General features: G+C 48.1%; 1 protein-coding gene across 7 annotated transcripts in view; it reads right to left on the bottom strand.

Moving 5' to 3' along the window:
• Positions 1 to 22,979, bottom strand: part of YTHDF1 (YTH N6-methyladenosine RNA binding protein F1) — a 161,883-nt gene that overhangs the window by 89,168 nt on the left and 49,736 nt on the right. For 3 of the 7 annotated variants that reach the window (XM_085619720.1, XM_085619718.1, XM_085619721.1), the window contains exons 3-4: positions 16,420 to 16,499; positions 15,723 to 15,811 (exon numbers count right to left, since the gene is read on the bottom strand). Coding sequence is in view for 2 of the 7 variants with exons in the window: in XM_085619715.1 (XP_085475841.1) it covers positions 16,420 to 16,499 (80 nt within the window). In the remaining 5 variants the exon portion in view is untranslated. The remainder of the gene's footprint in view (positions 1 to 15,722; positions 15,812 to 16,419; positions 16,500 to 22,979) is intronic. The other 4 variants (XM_085619717.1, XM_085619715.1, XM_085619716.1 and 1 more) reach the window with 2 other exon arrangements.

The raw sequence follows: 22,979 nt of genomic DNA, 5'->3' as shown, positions 1-22,979 counted from the left end.
GGTATTCGTGGGCCCATAGTTCACAAAGAGCCTGTCTCACTTTCTAAGAGTAAGGGTCTTAGCCAGATAGAATTTCAAAACCCTCCGGAGGTCAAGTAGGGCTCTCTCCGGGGGAGTGGTCGGTTGAGGAAAGAAGGTGGGCAACGTGATCACCTGGTTAATGTGGAAGTTCGAGACCACCTTGGGTAGGAAGCTCGGGTGGGTACGGAGCACCACCCTATTAGCATGAAACACAGTGTAAGGTTCCTTGCAGCAGAGGGCTTGAATTTCACTAACCCTACGGGCCGAAGTGATGGCTACTAAGAAGGCAGCCTTCCAGGTCAGATGTTGCAAGGAGGCCTTCTGAATCGGTTCAAAAGGGGCTCCCATCAGTTTAGAGAGAACGATGTTCAGTTCCCAGGAAGGGGAAGGAGACCTCACAGGTGGGTAAACTTTAAGCCCTTCTAAGAAATCCTTTACCACTGGCATCTAAAAGAATGAGATCTGGGTAGGAGACTTCCTATAGGCTGTAATAGCAGCTAAGTGTACTCTGATGGAAGAGTACTTTAACCCAGACTTCGCCAAGTACAGTAAGTAGGGGAGAATAACCTGTTCTTGACCCCGGATCGGATCAAGGGTGTTATCTCTACACCAGAAGCAGAATCTTTTCCATTTAAAGCCATACGACTTCCTCGTGGAGGGCCTCTTTGCCTCCCGAAGAATGCTCATACAGTCCGGTGGAAGATCTAGAGGTCCGTACTGGATGAATTCAGGAGCCATGCCGTCAAGCGGAGGGAGGGGAGATTGGGGTGGAACACCCTCCCCTTGTCCTTGGTCAGCAAGTTCGGTAGGCATGGCAACCTCCTCTGTGGTACCTCCGACAGGTGGAGTAGATCTGGGTACCACCACTGCCGGGGCCACTCCGGTGCTATTAGGATCATCCGAGTTCTGGCCCTGTAGAACTTCTGAATCACAGCCGGGATGAGGGAGAGGAGGAAAAGCGTAAAGCAATGTCCTCGACCAGCTGATCAAAAGCGCGTTCCCCTGCGACCCCCGTTGAGGGAACCTGGAGGCGAAGACGGGGCATTTTTTGTTGTCCGGTATGCCCCACAAGCGGAAGATGTCTTGAGCGACGTCTTCGTTGAGCACCCAGTCGTGCGCTTCGACGAAGTCGCTGCTGAGGCCGTCCGCCTGCACGTTCAGGGTCCCTGGCAGGTGAACAGCGACGATCGTCAGGTTTCTCGCCAGAAGCCATTTCCAGATTGACTGGGCCTCCAGAGACAGGACCCGTGATCTGGTCCCTCCTTGCTTGTTCAGATAGAACATAGCTGTGGTGTTGTCCGTCTGAACCTGAACATAGTCGGTCTGCAGGGATGGGTACAGGGACTTGAGAGCGAGATGGACTGCTCGTAGCTCCAAGAAGTTGATGTGATAGCTCTGTTCGGTAGCGGACCAGAGACCTTGTACTTGAAGCCGGCCCATATGAGCCCCCCAGCCCTGCATGGAGGTGTCTGTGACCACTGTCTGTGTCGGAGGCGCCTGATGGAAAGGGACGCCGTGAAGCAGATGGGAGCGCTTTATCCACCACCGGATAGAATCTTTGGCGGCTTGATGAAGGGTAATGTGATCCTCCCAGCGGCCGGACCTCTGCGACCACTGATCCTCTAGGTCTTGTTGCAGAGGACGCATGTGCAGACGTGCGTTGGGCACGATGTAGATGCACGAGGCCATGGATCCCAGGAGAGATGACACTTGTCTGGCTGTGGGATATTCCGTGCTGAGAAGCGTGCGGCTTTTTTGCAGCATGGAGGATAACCTCTCCTCCGAAGGACACACGCTTGCGCTTGAGGAGTCTAGAGAGGCGCCCAAGTAGTGGATCCGCTGAGTTGGATTGAGGATCGACTTCCTGTAGTTGACCTGAAGGCCCAACGAGTGTAGAAGGTTTAGGCAGAACGAGAGATGACTCTGGAGTCGAGCCGGAGTGGAACTTTTTAAGAGCCAGTCGTCTAGATAGGGGTAGACTAATATCTTCCGTTTGCGGAGAAATGCAGCCACCACCGCCATGCACTTTGAGAACGTTCGTGGCGCGGACTTGAGGCCGAATGGCAGGACCTTGTATTGATAATGTTGGCGAAAGATGTGAAATCTGAGAAACTTCCGATGTTTCGCTGAGACAGGAATGTGGAAGTATGCATCCTGTAAGTCGATGGCACACATCCAGTCCCCCTGGTGTAGATGTGGGAAGATCTGGTGCAGTGCTAGCATCCTGAATTTTTCTCTTCTGAGAAATCTGTTGAGTAAGCGGAGATTGAGGATGGGTCTGTAGTCTCCGATCGCTCCTCTTTTCTGAACAAGAAAGTACCGGGAATACACTCCCTGATTTCTCTGCCTGTTTGGAACTTCCTCTATGGCGTTTTTGGAGAGGAGAGTGGCAACTTCGTCCTTTAAAAGCTTGTTTTGGCTGGGAGGGAGTGGCTGTTTCCGTGGGGGTACCTGCGGAGGGGGAGATTTGAACCTCAGCAAGTAGCCACGCTCTACAATACTCAGCACCCATCTGTCGTTTGTAATTGCATTCCACTCTGCCAGGTGAACGGTGATACTTCCTCCTACCGGAGTGGCGAACGAGCACGGAGGAAGTAAGTTTTCACTGTTTGGGAGGTTGCTTGTTAGAGGACTGCTGCTGTTTAGCATTTCCTCTTCCTCTGCCCCGGCCCCTTTGCTGAAACTGGGACCTCTGTTGGTTTTGAGAGGACCATTGGGGCGTTTGAACGCGCTGGTGAAAGGCACGTTTGTCGCCCTGGCGAAAGCGCTTGCGGAAGAAAACAAGTTACTTCCCTGTAACTTTGGTTCCCCAGTATTGGTAACTTTCATAGATTCTCATGCTTTGTATCATTCCCCGTCGTCGGAATGGGAGCCTCGGTAACAAAAATATATATATATATATATACATATGTATAACCATAGAAACAAAAGAGAAAAATTAGGCCTAGGCCTCATCTCATTTTGTAGTATATCACCCTCTTTGTGTAAAAGAGCCCAAACTTTTGCCAGGGCCAATCAGCACAGCCTCACCCTCTGGAACCTTCCTGAGAGAGCTCAGAGCCTCAGATTTTCGTAGCTGTTGTGCCAACAGCCACTATCTTAGTAAACCGGCAGAGCTTTCCCAGGGGAGGTGGGTGGGCGCATGAGAATCTATGAAAGTTACCAATACTGGGGAACCAAAGTTACAGGTAAGTAACTTGTTTTCTTACCCCAGTATTGGAACTTTCATAGATTCTCATGCTTTGTATCAGAATAGCAAGCAGTAGATCACGACAAGCACATTTCGGTAATTACATGGCTTTACAAAATCATCTCAGTGCACATGATAAAACAACCATTACTGAAACCAAATGTGCTTACCAGGATGGAGGGATTGTAGGGAAAGCTCACCTCTCATTGAAAAAGATTCCGGAGGACTGCTTGACCAACCGCAGCGTCAGCTCGTCCCACCGATTCCAGGCAGTAGTGCTTCGTGAAGGTGTGTACACTGCTCCACGTTGCTGCCCTGCAGATGTCCTTAATCGCCACTCCAGCAAAGAGAGCCACTGAAGACGCCATCGCTCTCGTAGAATGCGCCCGGGCCCTTTTATCCAAAGGTTTGCCCGCAGCCTGATGACAGTACTGAATTGCACTGGAGATCCAGCGGGAAATGCCACTCTTGGCGAGCGGTAACCCCTTCCGTGGTGCACTGTAGGCGATAAATAGTTGAGTAGACTTTCTGAAAGAGCGTGTACGCTCCAGATAGAATTTCAGGCATCTTTGGACATCCAAAGAATGCAATGTTCGTTCCGCTTGAGTGGAAGGACGCGGAAAAAAGGAGTTCAAAATTAAGGGTTCATTCAAATGAAACTCCGAAGGCACCTTCGGGATGAATTTAGGGTTGGTTCTCAAAATCATGACATCCCTCTTGAACTGTAGAAAAGGCTCCACTATAGAGAGAGCCTGGAGTTCACTAACTCTCCTAGCCGAAGTCAATGCTAGGAGAAGGGCCAGTTTCCAAGATAGGAACTTCAAGTCCGCTTTGTGAATCGGCTCAAAGGGCGCTTTCATCAGTTGAGCCAGTACCAGGTTAAGTTGCCAGATAGGCGGAGGTGGCCGGACCGGAGGATACATCCGAAATAACCCCTTAAGGAACTGCTTAACAATTCTTGCAGACCATAGAGATGGCCCCGATGTCTTCCGTCGAAAGCGGGATAAGGCAGCCAGATGCACCTTGATCGAAGAGTGCGCCAGACCTGATTTGGCCAGAGACAGGATGTAGGGCAGAATCTGATGTGGCCGGGATTTGTAAGGATGGAGTTTATTCCTCTGGCACCAAAGGCAAAATCTCTTCCACTTTGCCCTGTAGGTCTTATTAGTGCTTGGTGCCCATGCCTGAGATAGAACATCCCTGCATTCCTGAGACAGATTCAGATGGCGGAATTCTCTGTGTTCAGGAGCCACGCTGACAAGTGAAGTGACTCCGGATCCGGATGGAGGACTTGCCCCTGATTTCACGATAACAGAGATGGAATCAGTGGCAAGCGAATCTGGCGATCCTGGGAGAGAAGTAGGAGTTCCGAGAACCAGAACTGCCGCGCCCATGCTGGAGCAATGAGGATCATTTTGCATGGTTCTGCCCTGACCTTCCTAAGAACTCGAGGAATGAGGGGAATCGGAGGAAAGGCGTAGCAAAATGCGCCGAACCAAGCAATCGAAAGGGCATTCCCCAGAGACCCTCGCTGGGGAACCTTGCTTGCGTAAAACCGGCACTTGGCGTTCTCCGGGGTCGCAAAGAGGTCTATGGTCGGAGTGCCCCATTTCTTGAACACTGCCTCCAGAGTGGCCTGATCCAGCTCCCACTCGTGTGTCACCTTCGTCTGCCGACTTAGAGCATCCGCTGTGATGTTGAGACACCCCGCCAGGTGCTCGGCTCGCAGAGTGATCCCGTGAGAGATGGCAAATTCCCAGATCACCTGAGCTTCTTTGGACAGCGTCCGTGATCTCGTTCCCCCTTGCTTGTTTATATAGTGCATGGCCGTAGTGTTGTCTGTCCGGACCAGCACTGCACGGTTCTGAAGTCTGGGGAGGAACGCCAGCAAGGCTAAGTGAATGGCCCTCAGCTCCAAAAGATTGATGTGGCGCAGTCTGTCTGCTGGACTCCAGTGACCGCTGACCTGAAGCTCCTGGAGGACAGCTCCCCACCCTTCTAGGGAAGCATCCGTGGTCACCACCATAGGAGAAGGAGGGATTCGGAACGTTAATCCTCCTGCGATGTTTTCCTTCACCAGCCACCATTCGCAAGCCGTGCGCATGGCAGGTGTTATCCATACTTTGTCGTTGAACGATCCTTCTGCCTGACGCCACTGTTTGTCCAGCTCCTCCTGTAGAGGACGCATATGTAGCCTGCAATGCGGTATCAAAGGTATGCAGGATGAGATTGATCCGAGCAAGGACTTGTACTGTCGAACCGATACATGTTTCTTGTGTAGTAGTAGACGAGCGGAAGCGGCCAGTTTGCCCTGACGCTCCTCTGACGGACGAGCCGTGCATCGTCTCGTGTCCAGAATTGCCCCAAGGAACTTCCGTGACCTGGAGGGTATGAGTTCCGACTTGGACACATTGAGCTGAAGACCCAAATGGGCGAACAATCTTATGCAAGTTGACACAGCCTGAGACGTTGCCCTGAACGACGGAGCCTTGATGAGCCAGTCGTCCAAGTACGGGAACACTTCCAAGGACTGCTTCCTCAGGAAAGCAGCGACTGGTGCCAGCATCTTCGTGAAAATGCGGGGTGCCGACCGAAGGCCAAACGGGAGCACCTTGAACTGGAAATGGCTCTTGCCTACTGTGAAGCGTAGATATTGCCTGTGAGCTGGGTGGATCGGAACATGAAAGTAAGCATCCTCTAAATCCAGGGATGCCAAAAAATCTCCCGGATTGAGCAGCCTTAGAATATCCTGGAGTGTGACCATCCTGAAAGAGAGCTTGATGAGATAGGTGTTGAGCTCCCTGAGGTCTAGTATAGGACGCCATGCCTCCTCCGTCTTCCGAACCAGGAAGAACCTGGAATAAAACCCCTTGCCCCTTTGTGAAAGTGGCACGGGCTCTATCGCCCCCTTGATGAAAAGCTGGTGGGCTTCGAGATGTAATAGTCGGAGATGTTTCGCTGCACGGGCGTCTGGAGCTCTTGTTGGAGGAAGATCTTGGAACTCCAACGTATGGCCACTCTGAACTATGTTCAAGACCCACCGGTCTGATGTTAAACGCACCCAGCTGTCCAGACAAAAAGATATCCTGCCCCCGACCGGTGTTTGTGGCAGGGGAGGAACAGTAGCCAGAGCCAGGAGGCCGCTATTGCCTCTTGGCGTTGTCTCGTCCCTGACGATTCTGACGTCCTCTCTGGGACTGCCGAGAGAAAGACGCCAACTGTCCTTGGCGCTGGCTGGAGTATTGTCCTTTATAAGACTGTCCAGATTGAGAGGAATACTGTCGTTGGTTTCCTCTGTAGTTAGAAAACCCCCGACCACGTGCCCCCTTAAATGGCACCTTGCGGTAGGTCAAGGAGCCTAAGGACTTAGCTGTATCGGTGTCCTTTTTAATGCCTTGGAGGGCGTCATCCACATGCTTACCAAAAAGCATCTCTCCGTCAAAGGGGAGGTCCAAGATCTTATTCTGGACCTCCTGGCGAAACCAAGTCGCCTTCAACCAGCCTTGGCGGCGCAAGACGGCTGAGCCCGCCAAAGCCCTGAAAGCAGTTGAGGCAATGTCCATCGCACAGTCGATGACTTCCGAGGAGCATCGTTCTCCCTCCATCAGCACCTGTCTGGCTTCGTCTTGACTAGTTTCTGGTAGCTGGTCCAGGAATGGTTCCATATCACACCACATCTGGCGGTCGTATCTGCCCAGAATAGCCAGAGAATTTGCTGCCCGCACCAGCAAGCTGGCCATGGTGGAGAATCTTTTACCCACATTGTCCAGTCTTCTGCCTTCTTTATCTGGAGGCGTGGTTAAAGGAGTGGACGGATTCTTAGATTTACTTTGAGCAGCTTGTGAAATAACAGAATCCGGCTTAGGTTGTCCTAGAAGACACGCAGGACTGCCCTCTGGTGCCTTGTATTTCTTCTCCAGCCGGGGAAGAACCGGAATGACAGTTGCTGGATTCTGCATTGTCTTAAATCCCTCATCCCAGACGTCTTCTATAATGGGAATTGATCTTACAGACTTCTTATATTGGGCTTTAAAGTCATATAGGAAGCAGTCGGACTGCTCCACCGTAAAGGGCAAACCAAACCTCTTGGATGCCCGTTCCATCAAATTATGGAAACCACCAATGTCCACCGGAGGCGATATATTTGTCTCTCGGCCTACAGCATCAGGATCCTGTGTATCATCAGGGTCCCCATCTGGATCCCCTGGATCTGTAAGAGGGATCACCTGTCCCTCGTCGTCTTCGTCCGTATCTCCATCGTCCGCGTCATCAGCAGGTTCCGTACCTGAAGGTTGGGGAACCACTAAGGGCAGCACTGGTGAAATGGACCGAGGTACCTCTCTTGGTAGGGGTGGCAAGTCCATTGGTATGTCACGTGGCACTTCCAAAGGAGAAGGACGCACTGGAGTGCGATCCGGCAACGTCGGAAAACGAGATCTATAGTCTTGCAGCATCTGTTGCAAATCCGACACCAAAGCCACTGGCAAGGCAATTAGGTCCTGCCTTATAGGGCGGGGGCGTAATCCCTGTTGGTGCCCCTCCTGCCCCTCTGGGCCATAAAACTCCTCCGTATCTGTGTCCTGCTGTTTGACATTCAGGTCTGAAAGGCTGTATGCGTCCCCAAACTGCCCATCCTCCTCATCCTCCTCCGAGTCCTCGAGAAGCATGGATGGTGGCAAAGGCGTGACCCGCCTAGGGGAAGTCATGTCCGGTGTAATCACTAATCTTTGGGTTGAAAAATCCAAATTTTTCGTCGTCGACGGTCCCGACGGCGGTCTCGTCGACGGAGTCGATGGCAACGGGATTTCCAATGTCGACGTACTCGACGACGACTGAAAGGCAACTGTCGTCGACGGAGCTGAAATCGTCGCCGACTATGAGGCCGTCGACAGTCCTGTAATCCTCGTCGACGGAGCAGTCGTCGACGGAGCAGTCGTCGACAGAGCAGTCGTCGACGGGGCAGCCGTCACCGGAGCAGTCGTCGACGGAGCAGTCGTCGACGGAGCAGTCGTCGACGGAGCAGTCGTCGACGGAACTTTCTTTTTCGTCGACGTAGTAGGTTTCATCGTCGGCGGAGCACCCGTCGACAGTCTCGTCGACGAACTTGTAGTCATCAACATCGACGAACTCGTCGTCGTCATCGTCGACGTGGTCTTCGTCGTCGACACCGCCGTCGACGAAGTAGATATTGTCGACGGTCTCGTGGACGACCCCATGGAAATAGGCTTAATTGAGGAGATCGTCGTCGACGTACCTGCTGCCGCCTGCGTCGACGGACGCGGTTTCTTCAGTGGCACCAACTGAGGAGTTTCTGCAGCCTGTTTCTTTACAGGTTTCTCCTTCTGGGACGGAGGGGTAGATGTAGCAACCCCCTTACTGTCCTTAGGGGCTATGTCCACAGTAGCCCGTCCCTGCCTCTCCTTTACACTGTCGTGAGGAGATTTTTTGGGACCAGCCTCCTCAGACCTGTCAGAGATCCCGTGAGGGGCTTTGAGAGGAACCTTGAGAGGGGGTTCCGCAGAAGTGGAGGGCGATGACCTACCCCTCTTCTTCGATCTCCTGGAGGAGGTGCCAGAGATAGATTCTTCCTCATCCGAAGAAATGACCTCCCTGGTCTTTATCTTCTGCAGCCACGTCAGCAAGCGCCCCTCTCTGTCTCTCAAGGTCTTGGTCGAGAAGGTCCGACAGATTTTACAGTCGGTGGCCTTGTGTTCCGGGTACAGGCAGTATATGCAGTTCTCATGCCTGTCTTCCACAAACAGTCTCTTCTTCCCACAAGAGGCACAAGCCCTAAATAAAGCTTTCTTCTCCTTTTCTGACATTCTGTCTCAAAAGATGGTAATAAAGATATCCAAAAGTAACTCTGTGAAAAAACTGAGCAGAGCTCAGTGGAGACTCCCTAGCACAACGTGCGGTAGAAAAATCTGAGGCTCTGAGCTCGCTCAGGAAGGTTCCAGAGGGTGAGGCTGTGCTGATTGGCCCTGGCAAAAGTTTGGGCTCTTTTATACAAAGAGGGTGATATACTACAAAATGAGATGAGGCCTAGGCCTAATTTTTCTCTTTTGTTTCCATGGAGAGAGAGAGACACACACACACACACACACACACACACACACACATATATATTTGTTACCGAGGCTCCCATTCCGACGACGGGGAATGATACAAAGCATGAGAATCTATGAAAGTTCCAATACTGGGGTAACTCTTTGCGCTTTTCCAGTCCCACAGCCTTTACGGTGTCCAATTCCGTTTTCATCTTGCTCATTTGGTCGTCCGCATGAGCTCCAAATAGCGATGACCCATTAAACGGCAGGTTAAGAATTCTTTTCTGCGCATCTGGTTTGAGGCCCGTTAATCTGAGCCAGGCCGAACGGCGGGAGCAGATGCCATGGGAGTAGCCATGCGCGGCTAGGTCTGATGCATCCGCCGCTGCGCTTATTACTTGGTTGGCCACCAGTCCGCCTTCTTGGAGGATCTCCGTGAAGTCCTGCCTGTCCTCCCTAGGCAATTTCTCCACGAACCTGGCCAGGGAATCCCATAGGGAGCGATCATACCTCCCCAGCAGGGCTGAAGCGCTAGCGACCTTCATGTGCGAGGCAGAGGTGTTGCACATTCTCCTGCCGTAGGAGTCCATCAGCTTGCTGTCCTTCTCAGGGGGACAGAAGCAGATACTGAGGCTGAGTGAGACTTCATGGCCGCCGCCACGATCACCGAATCCGCTGGCGGGTCCGCCCTCAAGAATAAAGGGTCCTCGGTCGGAGCCTTGTACTTCTTTGCTATTCTCGAAGGAACCGAGCCCGCTGTAGCCGGTGTAAGGAACGTGGCCATAGCTGGTTCTAACAATCCTGGCACCAACGGGAGCAGAGGTCTGGGAGCTGACCGATGGTGTAAAGTGTCACAGATCACAGAAGTGGGTGCCTGAGGGACGTGCAGTGCGATGTTCAACTTCTGCGCCCCTCTACCCAGGACGTCCGAGAAAGTTATAATGTCATCCACCGGAGACACTCGCGATGGAGGCGTGGATGAAAAAGTAGGAGAGTAGTCCCGGACTGAGGATCTTGTGGACCTCTCCGCGGGCGCTACAGTTTTCGCCCTCGAAGTCTAATCCCTTGACGTCGACGACGTCTGCGTCACCATCGGCAAGTGTGAGGTATGCCATTCTGGTCTCGACGGCGGTCTCGACACCGATCGCGGAGACCTCGACGTCGATCTCCTCTTCTCTGGCACCTGACGTCGGCTAGATGACCACGACGTCGGCCGTGTCTTCGACGTCGGCCTCTCTCGACGTCGACTGAGAGACTTTGACGTCTACCTCTCCTGCCGTCGACCAAGCGACTTAGACGTCGACCTCTCTCGACGTCGACTGGGCGACTTCGACCTCTCTCTACGTCGACTGGGCGACTTCGCCGTCGACCTTTCTCGACGTCGACTGGGTGACTTCGACGTCGACCTCTCTAGACGTCGACGTGATCTTGACGTCGATCTTCCTCTCGACGTCGACCTATGTCGCCGAGTGGGGGTAACCATCGACGGCGACCTGCCCACTCGCGGCGGAATGTACGTCGCCGCATCTCTCGACGTCGACCCCCTCGAGGGTGGCGGAGAGTGTCTCGACGTCGACGGAAGCCTCGACGTCGACGGAGACAGTCCAGATGTCACCGGACTAGCAGCCTTCGAGCCCGAAGGACCGCCTCTCGACACCGACTTACTTTTGCGCGGCAGAGACTCTTGATGGTGGGATGAATCCCTCGACGCCGAAGTTCTCTGCCTTTTCGCCGGCATCCTCGACGGCGAACCTCTTGGACTCCTGGTCTTTTTGGAGCCCGGGGAGCTGGTATGTCGCCGTTTCTGTACTTGCGTAGCTGAAGAAGGTGGTCTTGATGAGGAATGCTCGCCTTCACGACGGCTTCGTTCCTTCTCCAGTCTTGCATGCAGTTTAATGCGCTCTCTGTCCCTCAGAGTGCGCTTTGACAACTTCTGGCAGTGGGGACACTGGTCAGGATCTTGTTTTGTTGGTAAACACACAATACACACCGAGTATGGATCCGCCAGTGCCATTTTATTGCCACAAGAAGGGCATTTCCTAAATGAAGGAGACATTCTGACTGGAAAAAATTGGAAAATTCACTGGAAACCAGCAGAATTAGCCCTTAAAAGCCAGAAAACGTCGAAAAAAGCTTGAAAAAGCTGTAATTCAAAATTTCAGTCAAAAAACTGAAGAGCTCAAGCTCCAGGATCCTCATAGAAGGAGCCGGAAAAAAGAACTGGCCCAACTGCCACCTGTAGTGCATCATGGGAGCAGGGGGTCACAGGCAGGCCTTAAAGGCACGGTCCCCCTACTCTAATGCCTTAAAGGCAGGGTGTCCGTTTTCTTGGTTTCTTGATACTCTACTGCAGCCTACTGGCGAATGCCTACAATTACATGTTGCTTTATGGCAATAAAGCAGCGCTGTGTTATATTTTGCCTGATGCTTCCTTTTTTCCTTACGGGTTACGGGGGCACTACTATGCAAAAATATGTAATTTACAGCATTGCCATGTTTTGAACATTATTAGGCTGCATTTATATGTTTTCACATATGTATATATATATGTATATATATGTATTTTCTATATGCTCCGGGATCCCGCACATGGGCGGGGATTATTCATAGATTATGACTTTGATGAGTATCCCCTGGATGAGAACTATCCTTGCACACAAACAGCAGCCCGTGCCTCCCCTGGAGCTTGCCACCTCCCTCCGTTCCCCACTGTGGTCTCTTCCCAGCTCTCCTCCCGGTCTCTCCTTCCTGCAGCCCCCCTGCTCTAGTCTGTCCTCTCTCCATCTTCCTCTCAGGTCAACCCCGTCCTTCGTGCAGCCTGCACCCACCCGTCCCCTGTGAGGTCGCCTCTTCCTTCCACCTTAGTTTGCCTCTCAGCCCCTGCAGACTTCCACCTCCCCTACTCCCTTTCACTCTCACCCTACCTCCTAGTCCATAGCTCCTTCCTCCGGCAGTCTCCCTCTTGGCGGTTCTCGTTCTTCGCGCACCTCTGCCCTGTAACCTTCCACCTCCATGCACTCTCACTTCCAGCTCGCCTCCATCAGTCTTCCCACCCTCCCTCTGCCCTCCCGTACCCAGCAGTGTCTCTCAGATCTACCCATTCCTCTCCAACGTGCAGCGTACCACTCACTCCCAGCTCTCCGTCTCTCCTCTCTCCTCTCTCTGCCTTCATTCTTCCCTCCCGTACCCTGCAGTCTCTGTCGCCGGTCTCCAGTCTCCTCCTCCCCGCAGCGCCCCCCCCCACTCCCCTGCCCTCCCAGTCAGCCGGATGGTTGTCTCCGGGGCTGGAGGAGGCGGGCCCGGCATGTTCCAGGGATGATGCTGGGCTCCGGGAAGGCTCCGGACAGCAGCAGGTTCCCACTGCATCACCTGGTCTGGAGGAACCGACCCCTGGAGCTGGAGAAAGAGCTCAGCGCGCGGCAGGTGGGTGAGCGCGAGGGGAGGGCGGGGCGCGGCCATAAGGCATGTGGGGGGGGGGGGGGAGAAATATTTGGGAAGGTGAGTGAAAGCAAATCTGGAGGGGCTGAGGGTGTGGGGGTAAAGGGATAAGAGGGTAAAAGAACAAGGCAATAAATCAGGAATCTATGCGCGTTTTCTCGGATGGTCCCGAGACCTAAAAAGGAGGCTAGAATCTGGCACAGAAGAACTGAAAGAAAGCATTCATCAACATAGAAAACAAAATAAAATGACAGAATTCGAGATATGCAGTTGTCTGGTAATAGGGAATATTAAAAGCATATCCGACACACAGATTGTCATCTTTGTATCTTAAACGGTTTACTAATAAAGTCGAGTCCCTTTTGAAACCTCTGAACTGCACAGGCAACCTGATTTGCTGTCCAAGTGACAGTGATGCAGTACAGCACCCCCATTCCTTATACTTAGTGGGACAGTCAGTATTGGTTACGAAAAAGGAACCTATGGGACTGCCATTTTTCAATACGCGTTCCCCATACTCTGAGAAAACCTGGACATGTAATTATGAAAAAGTGATGGACACAAGACCAGGTTTACAGAAACAGGAAAAATCCAGGACACATGCTCACTCTATCACATGCAAAGCTCATAACAGTTTGTCTCTAAAACGTCCAGAAAGCAGAGTACCAGCTGACGCTTTGCGTTTGTAAGCATATGAGAATCAAAAACGAGTTGCACAAAATGTATAGACAAGAGAAGACTACAGCGCACAAGCCAACCTTTCAGAGACCACAGAAAGCCATTCATTAGTCATGTAGGAATCATGTGCAAAGTACAAATGGGTGAATTGGGCATTTTTCGAGACAGAGTGCTAGACAACAATCATCTTTTCATAGGAGTAGTTAAGACACTGGCTAAGTGGCAGCAGTTAGATAGCGTTAAACTGAGTCACTAATAGCAAAGGCCAATGTTAATGAAGACACTGACAATTAAACAGGGCTAACTATAGCTCTATTATTTAGGAAGGATCCCCAAGTATTCTAACACGGAAGATTTACAAAAAAGTGTTTTGCTTCGGTTATTTGACAAATTGTTTTATTTGTCTTTTTTTATTTTTTTATTTTACAAATAGTAGGCCCTCTAATGAGAGCATTCAAACACTTTCCTAACAAAATACATAATTGCACTATCACTGAATTATATTGGGCACACAACAACCTGTCACTTTGAAAATACCAAACTGTTATTAATATAGTGCATTGGTGTAGATGCTCAAATTGTGTGTGTGGTCGAAACGAACCTCAAAGGCACCAGGCAGCACTCCCTGGTCACACCAAATAAACAAACACTGCATAAATGACATGTGTTCGGTCATCTAAAGAGAATCACACCCCTTGAGGTATAAACTCAACACTGGGTGTGAGCATCATGCCTAGGAACAGTCTCACTCACTGGACAATGGTTTCACAGCTTGGAGCAAAATATTATTCAGAGTCACAGTATGTTTTTTTCCTCACACTGTGGTCTTACTCATTTGAGACAAGGTCCATCGCCCTCGAGTGCAGTGTTACTGAGTAAGTGATAGTCTCACACGTTTGAGAACAGTCACATTTTTTGCATTTTCATTAGTCTCCTTGACTTGGAGGAGTACTGCACCAAGGATTTTGATCCCCAATTCATCAAATATGGCTCTGTGGGCTTCTGGCCTTGAAATTTCTGCAGAGCATTCACTTGGAACCCACAAGTAGTGAAGCTGATAGACCATTATTTTAAGCAAAGGACACAATACCTCCAGCAATGGCAAAAGAACGTAAGTGGATAATTGCAGAGGCTAGCATGTGTGTTATGCAAGTAAAAAAGGTAAACTGCTCTGGTATTCTAATAGGTTTTATTCCAGTTGAAACTGACGTGCTTATTTTAACTTAAAAGATTCCTCTCCGCTGAATTATAGGCCATTCTTTCATTTCTATTCATCATTATTTAATTCGGATACCTCCAACTTTACAAAAGCCTCAATAATTAGCACAATACTATGAAAACAGGCATGAAATAAGTATTGTGTGAAAAAGTAGATTGTAAACAATGTTTTAATCAGCCAACATTGCTTCAACATCAGTGCCTTTCAAACTGTAATTACCAACTGCTAAACTACAGGCAAGGGCGCTCTTCCCGAACGATTCCTAAACCTTTTGCAGGTACCAGTCAAGATTGCATACGATTGTTGGGTCTACCACAACAAGGTAAGACGACAAAACGACAGACTGGTCTTATTGGACTGACATAATTTGTTTATGCTTTTGATCTCAGTAAAACTAGGCGTAAATATTTCACTAAAGGAAATCCATGTAGTAAGTTAGAGTTTGTTGTTGGCGGTAGATGTCAGCTGGTTTTCAGATAAAGCATGAAAGGAAATGTGCTTTTGCGCAATATGCTACAGATACAGCCTTGTCTAAAATATGCAACAAGTATTCAAGGTTTGGAATGGATGTAACTACACCTTTCATCAAACACATGACTTGCGATTCCAAATTTTAAATAGAACGTTTACAGATATTTAATATAATTTAACAGTCCCCCAAGCTCCTCTTGCTGTATACAGACAGAGAGACAAAGTCTATGTGCCACACTAACGAAGTTTCTAGATAGGTTTTATTCATTCCTATTTTAATCTGAAAAATTAACAGTTAGGGTGGTCAACAATTCTCATGCAGTGGTACACATAAAACAGCCAATTTATTTTTTTCAAAAACAGAAACCCGTCATTTTAATAAGCTGGTCAATAGAACCCACAATGCCTCACTGACTGAGCGTTACAAAAAGCTTAACATGAAGGAAAAATTGAAGATTACATTACATAATAAATACATTTTAAAAAAAGAAACCCAAGCATTCCACATGTTAAAGTTCACATTTTTAAAAAAAGATTTAGACGAGAGGGATCCAGTGACCAGGGACAGGTTGTTATTCTAAACTTTCACGTGGCAAACTCTTAGAACTGAGAAACATTTTCTAACAGTTCTCACAACTGTACATTTGGATGTGCTTACCCAGCTGTGAAATCCAGAAACCAGACCTTTCACATTTCATCACAGTAGAGTTAAGAACTGATGTTACCAAGACTTCCAACAGATCCTGTCTGAGCGCAAATAAAAGAGCTAGTAACGGGTCCAGCACTTAGTTTGTTTCACAAGTCAGAAGAAGCCAGTGAACAGCTTGTTCATATGAATCCAGTCTGCCCATTTGTCATTGTTTTCCAACTGCGGTATGATCTCTATAATGTTTTACAGGAACTGCTCAAGTGCACAATTATTCAAATTGTTTTTTCTAATCTTTTACATGTTTGCACACTACGAAGAGCTATTAACAGTAGAATGTTTGGCTGAGATTAGATTTCTAATTTCTGTGCGTTTCTGGAAGAATTTTAACTAACTCTTAATACTGTGCAAACCTTGTAAAGAGATGTGTGTATGGTCATGGAGAAAATCTTCGTTTCCTTCAAGAACCAGTATGCATAGGAATTTAAAACTCTTCAGATCTATCGGCAACAGACTGGCACCACATGAAATAATGTTTTTTTAAAAGCGAGTGCCTGATTGAAAAGTAAATGCATGTAATTTTTAACTAGTTAATATTGCTCCTGTTACTCAATCACCATATACCGATAAAAAGTGCATAAATCAAATCTGCGCATTAACTTTTTGTTGAACACAAGAACTGCACCCACTTGTCACACTTATCACTCACCTGGTTAGACTGTCCTGAAAGATAAGGCTCAAAGTCGCTGTCGTGAGTGGTATCCTTTGGATGCAGCGATCCATTTTGAACTAAAAATAGAAGGATGACCGCGTTAACTAGTTCAATCAAATTCTAGTGATACAATTTTGATTTGGTTGGTTTTGATGTATCAATTTCTAACAGCTGAAGAACAAGGACATTTACTGATTTTAAGTGGAAATCTAAATATCTGGTTCTAAAACTATTTGAACAATCAAATATTCTAAGCTAATTGCTACATATTATAGTAGGGTGCACAATCAAGACTAATAATTAAACTATAGTGCACGTTTCAATCAACTTTCACAGAATAACTCACCATCAAAGCAAGGATACTTTTTTCTAACTCACTTTGCGCTCTCTAGAGTATTTCAAACAGGATTTATCTTATAACACTTACAACACACCCCCCTCATGCCTTATCACAGAAAGAAGTGTCTGAATCGAATTTGAGGACTATTTTTCAATACAGACCAGAAGTATTAAATATGCATGCACCAACATATGACTGACCTTTTAAGCAAGCAGTGAATAAATGGGCTACTTTTCACTACATTTACGAAGAGTCACTGGTGAGTGCCGAAACAGACTTGCCGGTCACTGTACAACCTCATATCATTGAAAGATCTGTATCATTATCCGGCAAAGGCATTGGTCAAATGAAAAATAATGGACCAACGGGTCAAGATGATACTACCTTCCAAAACTCATAGGTACTATCAAGGCCCATAAAATTATTCTTCCCACAACTCCACAATGTACACTATAGAGGAACCCAATAAGGTATGTTAGCAAAATGTACAACTGAAAACTTCTAATAAAGAATGATGATAATCAAGACATTTATAGGGCGCGCTACTCGCCCGTAAGGGTCTCAAGGCGCTGAGGGGGGGGGGGGGGGGGCGGGGGGGGCGTGGCTGCTATTGCTCGAAAAGCCAGGTCTTGAGGTGTTTCCTGAAGGTTAGACGGTCCTGGGTCATTCGTAGGCGTGCGGGGAGGGAGTTCCATGTTTTGGCTGCCAGGTAGGAGAACGATCTTCCTCCGGTGGTGGTTCTGCAAATCCGTGGGACGGTTGCGAGGGTGAGGCTGGCGGAGCTGGCGGTGTAGAACGAGAGGCGGTTGTTGAGGTATTCGGGGCCCATGTTGTGGAGCGCTATGTGTGCGTGGGTGAGGAGCCTGAACGTGATACTCTTGTTGACAGGGATCCAGTGCAGGTTTCTCAGGTGGGCGGATAAGTGGCTGTGGCGAGGGATGTCGAGGATGAGTCGTGCGGAGGCGTTCTGTATGCGTTGTAATCGTTTCTGAAGTTTAGCGGTGGTTCCTGCGTAAAGGGCGTTTCCGTAGTCCAGTCGGCTGATGACGAGGGCCTGGGTGACGGTCTTTCGGGTTTCGGTGGGGATCCATCTGAAGATTTTTCGGAGCATGCGCAGGGTGTTGAAGCAAGAGGACGAGACGGTGTTGACTTGCTTGGTCATCGAGAGGGAGGAGTCCAGGGTGAAACCCAGGTTGCGTGCGTGGTCCGATTGTGTCGGCGTGGCGTGGTCCGATGGTGTCGGCGCTGAGCTACCCTTACAAAACAACCCTTACAACGCTACAGGTATAAGTGTCCAGCATCTAATGTATTTCACATTCAGGAAGCTCTCTTACTTCCCAAATAAGTATTAACTCATCAAATGTAGCATAAAGCTCAGTTACGCTGGGTAGGGCAAATGCATTCCAAAAGAATGGAAATATCTGGGCAGATGTCATAAGAGGCAATACGTGAAGTACTGCAAATCCTTCAATGCGTACATAGTTTTTGTTGGGCAGCTGAGGTTAGGTCACTTATTAAGAAACTTTGTTTCTTGCTGCTTCTTTCTCCTACTAAGGGAGAAAGGGGCAGCAAGAATTTTCTTTTAACTATATTGTTTACATATTTTAGTTTATTCATATTATTTGACATACATAGGCATTTAAATCGTTAGGTTATCTATTTCGATATGTAGATCAACTGAGGATTTTGTCATCGCACTGATATGAGTTTGTGCTTTTAGCTGAAACAGGCAATTTGAGGAGGGAGAGAAAAAAAAAAAAAAAAAAAAAAAAATCGGGGGCTTGGGGAAATTCTTCCAGCAATAGGCAGGGTGGAGATGCATGGGCTCTAGGAGGGGATGAAAAAACAACAAAGCCTAATTAACAAGCAAATGGTCTTTAAAAGACCGGTGAGGTACTCGGGAGCGGCTGTGTGTGTGCTGGGAAGCTGTCTCAACCTGGCCTGCCACACACGACAGGGGGGCTGAAGCCCTTTGAGCCCAATGGGCGTTGCGTGCCTGATACACACACATGCACCCCCCCCCCCCCATATACAGGTGCCTGGGCCTTGCACATGAAACTAATATATTTAAAGTTTCACAGAATCATTAACAAACACTGTAATTTGCATAGCTTAAAAGCTGGAAGGCCACACTAAAACTAATGATTTTGCCAATGCTTGTTCACTCATTGTGCTCACCTTGGAATGAGGTTGTAACCCTGTTACTTTGAAACAACAAATACGTTAGGTGTTACGTTGAATATTTGAATATGAAAAAGCTTTCAAGAGGTTGTTAAAATAGAAAATGTGTAGCTATGACAAAGGCCCGGATTATCTAACGCAGCTGGATTCATTAATATCTCCTCGCGAATCGCCAGACTTTCGCATTCCGCTGCAAAATGGGGGCAGGAAAACGTCCGGGAGTTTCCACCATTACGGGCATCTGCAATGTGAAGCCGAAATCCTCTGGCGATGTGAAATCTAATTGGGCCCGCGTAATTCAGCCTCTCGTGGAAGTTTATTATTTTTCCTGCTGCACAGCATCTACCCATATGGAAATGTGTTCTGAGCAGATACTTACCTGTAGGAGCACTCCGCCTGCTCTCCCCCGCTGAATTTATGGCTTTCATTTCTGCGTCTGAAAGCAGGGTCTTGGAGGAAGGAGGGGTGTCACGTCCTCCTGCGGGGCCGGAATAATGGGGTCGGCCTGGTTCTCTTGCAGGGAAAGGTCTGTGTCTCCTGCAGGTCTTCACGTTTTTTTATTAATCCGAGGTCGGATTTGAAAACAGTTTTCCATCCACTTCCTTCCAGCTCTCTTAAGTTAGAGATGGAAGCTGGGCAGGGTCAGACTGGGAGAAAAAAAAAAAAAAAAAAAAAAGGCTGGGGTGCCAAAATAAAAGTTGCCCCGATTAGCAAAGCAGATAGTTAAACAAGGCAGAGCAACGCGGTCTCGAAACTGAAAAAGGCCCGCGCTGCAGCCGATCTCTTGTCTTTATGGGGCCATATGTTTGAAACACATGGCCCCATAAAGATAAATGCTTTTACCACAAACGTAAAGCAACCGAGCCAGTCCAACTGGGACGCCTCTAAAAGAGAAAACTGTACGTCACTAGACGCTCTTTTCCAATGGCTGGCCACCGTTTAGCATAAACGGTGACGCCAGCCAATGGAAAAGAGGGGCGGGGCTTAAAGCCCACTAGAGAACTCTACCCTAACTCATTAAATATCACCAGCGAGACTGCGCATGTCTGCGCAGTCTACGCCAGGCAAGACCCAAAAAGGAGGAGGAATAAGAAAAAGCGTTTGAATCCACTAGGTCTGCATTTAATGTGCTAGTGCATGTAATACAGGCTTGCACCAGTGTGCATTTATGTCTAAATTAGTGACAAGGAGACAGAGCGAGAGAGAATATGTAAAACAGTTCCCCAGACATTACAATGCATGCACTCCACTGAAGGTGGAAGGACACACAAAAAGAACCTAGCAGTATTAGGCGAGAGAGAAATAGCCCTGTGGGTTGAGCCAATTTGTGACTGACAAATTCTCAAGCAAATGGTTAAAAATGGTTGTATGTTTGAACAACGAGTTCCACAACAACGAGGTTGCTACCACGACCTCGTCTAAACCTCAAGTTTTTTACCACGCATTCCTTTACCACGATTTTTCGTTGTAAACGCATGCATGGTAAATAAAAAAAAGCCTTTCGACTAATACCCCGATCCCCCCAATCCTCCCACCCTCTAAAAACTAAACCCCAAACCCCCCTAAAAACACTATCGTACCTAAAAACTAACAATATCCCATTAACTAATCCCAACGCCCCACCCCTGAAAACAAACCCCAACACCCCCCCACCCCTAATAACTAACCCTGCACCCCCTAAAAACTAATCCCAACACATCCACCCCCCTTGGAAACTTGCCCCAATCCAACCACCCCCTGAAAATTAGCCCTGAACCCCACACCCCTAAATACTAATAACGAACCCCTCTTACCTGTTCCTGTGCGAAGCTCATCCGAACGCCGCCCTGCCCGAACACGAGACCAAATCAGCCTTAACCGTGCATATGCGTGGTTAAGGCAGAGTTGTTGTTCTGGCAGGTCGTTGCATGGGTTGCGTGATCCTAGGACTTGTTCTAGAGTCGTGGCAAAGGTAGTTTCCCGTTAAAAACGTCAGGTTAAAAAAAGCAAGCAGTTGCAATGCAATCGGTCGTGCCTTTGGGACCTTATATGTATTTAGCTATGTAGCACATTAGCCTGGGTGCTGAAACATCTACTGTTCTTTAACATGGAGGCAAAGTAAGCACCAAACTGCGTGACACGCCAGGTAGTTTTCTATCAAGACAGTTAAATAGAGGCAGTTGAACAGAAAAAAAAGTCCCTAAGCGGAAGCAGACAAGTCCTAGGGCTGATCTCCAGAGCCCACAAAGTACATACACATAAGTATGTATATATACACTAAGGTATATACAAGAGGTCTTGAATGCTCGACCTAAAAAGTCAACATGGGTTGATACAAAGCTCAGTGTTTGAATATTTGAAACAATAGGTGTGTTTTAGGCAGCAACCCAGACCTAAAAGGAACATCTGAAAGGCAATAAAACGAGATGCAAAAAAGATAGAAATAGCCGGTATTCTTAGGGCGAGTTGTGGAAAGGTGAAGGAAAATCAACCCAACGTAATCAGACAAAAAGGACAAACCAGCATTGGCATAGCCAATAGGTCTCGCCTTTGGGACCTTATAAGTGTTTAGCCATGCAACAGTTGCGTAACTAAATACTTATAAGGTCCCAAAAGCGAGAGCTATTGGCTATGCAAAGCGGCCGTGAAAGTGATCGCAATCGCGATCACATATCAAAACGGCCGCGAAAGTTAATGTAATCGCGGCGCGCGCCCATGCACTGTAGCTCTAGGCTGGCCTGGTAGCACTTTTTGGAGCCCTCAATAGGTCTCGCCAGACCAGCGCATGCGCTGGGTCAGGCGAGACCTAATAAACAGTGTGAATGTACTAGCTTGAAATGTGGACACGAGTTTTGGCTGGAACTCAAATAATATTTGAGAAGCTAAGAGACTTTAAAGTAGATATAAGGGTATAAGACACCTGCTAAATATCCTAAACGTTCGGAGCCACGGCTCTTATTCATGTCCTTCCCATCCTCTTTAAATAATACATCATGGTGGGATTGTTTGTATCATGACTAACGTCTTGGTGGCTGAGAGAAATGATAGCACTAGATGAACTGTACAAGGTTCCACTTGACTCATTTGAAAGAGACTTGTTTGAGGCCAAATACCTAAACCCCTCAGATAAATCATGTGGGCTGCCCATCAGGGAGGAATCTGACAAATTATATGATTTGGAAGGTACTGATGAAAATTCACTCCTTAATGAGACTCTTTAGCTCGCACAAATACGGATCGACTTCAGTGTCGCTGGTGACAGCAGCAGTTATTCCTCACAACTGCATTTCTATTGGTTCCATTTGTCTTCCGTGAATCGCTGCAATAGATGCATGTTAAGACTGACTTTTGAAAAAATGAAAAAACACGAAGCCATGGACCTCAACAGGGATAAGACTTGGCATGCTGTCAGATGAGGTATTCCTTGCAGAGACTAAAACCTTAGACAGAGCAGTTTATTCTCAAAAGAAAATATTTGCAACACTCAGGTGTCCGGATTCACTGCCTGATAACGGATGTACTGAACCAGGGTTGGTGTGCACATAATTTGCAAGTCATGCTCCTTAATTAGTCAAGCCATCATACTGATAACATAGAACGCTTTCTAAACACATGACATTATTAACCATTTATCCTGCTAAAAATAATTATGTTAACTTTCCTCATGTGTGTGAGTATCAGTTATTCATTTGAGGAATGTTCAGGGAGCTGACTTGAGTCCAAACAATAGCGCTGGGCACAGATCGAGGCAATTGACAACTGAAAGCTGCAAAATATCCGATGCAATTGGAATGTAGAAATATGCTTTCTGAAAGTTTAGGTTGTGCCTCCAGAACTCTTCATGTAGTTGAGAAAAAAATCTGGTCAGAAGGCAAGCTTCCTGAACCTTTCCTTTATGATTCATTTGTTAACTAAACATCTTGAGATCAAGAGTAGGTCTGAAACTCGTTTAGGATTAATTTTGCTCGGCCTGGAATGAACAAATAAATCCCCAATTAGTTTTAAAAGAATGGTCCAGGATCAGCTCCAGCACATTTCTGAAGGCAAGCACTGACCG

Source organism: Triturus cristatus, chromosome 7 (genome assembly GCF_964204655.1).
Source record: "Triturus cristatus chromosome 7, aTriCri1.1, whole genome shotgun sequence".
Classification (NCBI taxonomy): domain Eukaryota; kingdom Metazoa; phylum Chordata; class Amphibia; order Caudata; family Salamandridae; genus Triturus; species Triturus cristatus.
Note: the sequence above shows the minus strand (reverse complement) of the source record. Positions and strands in the feature narration are given on the sequence as shown.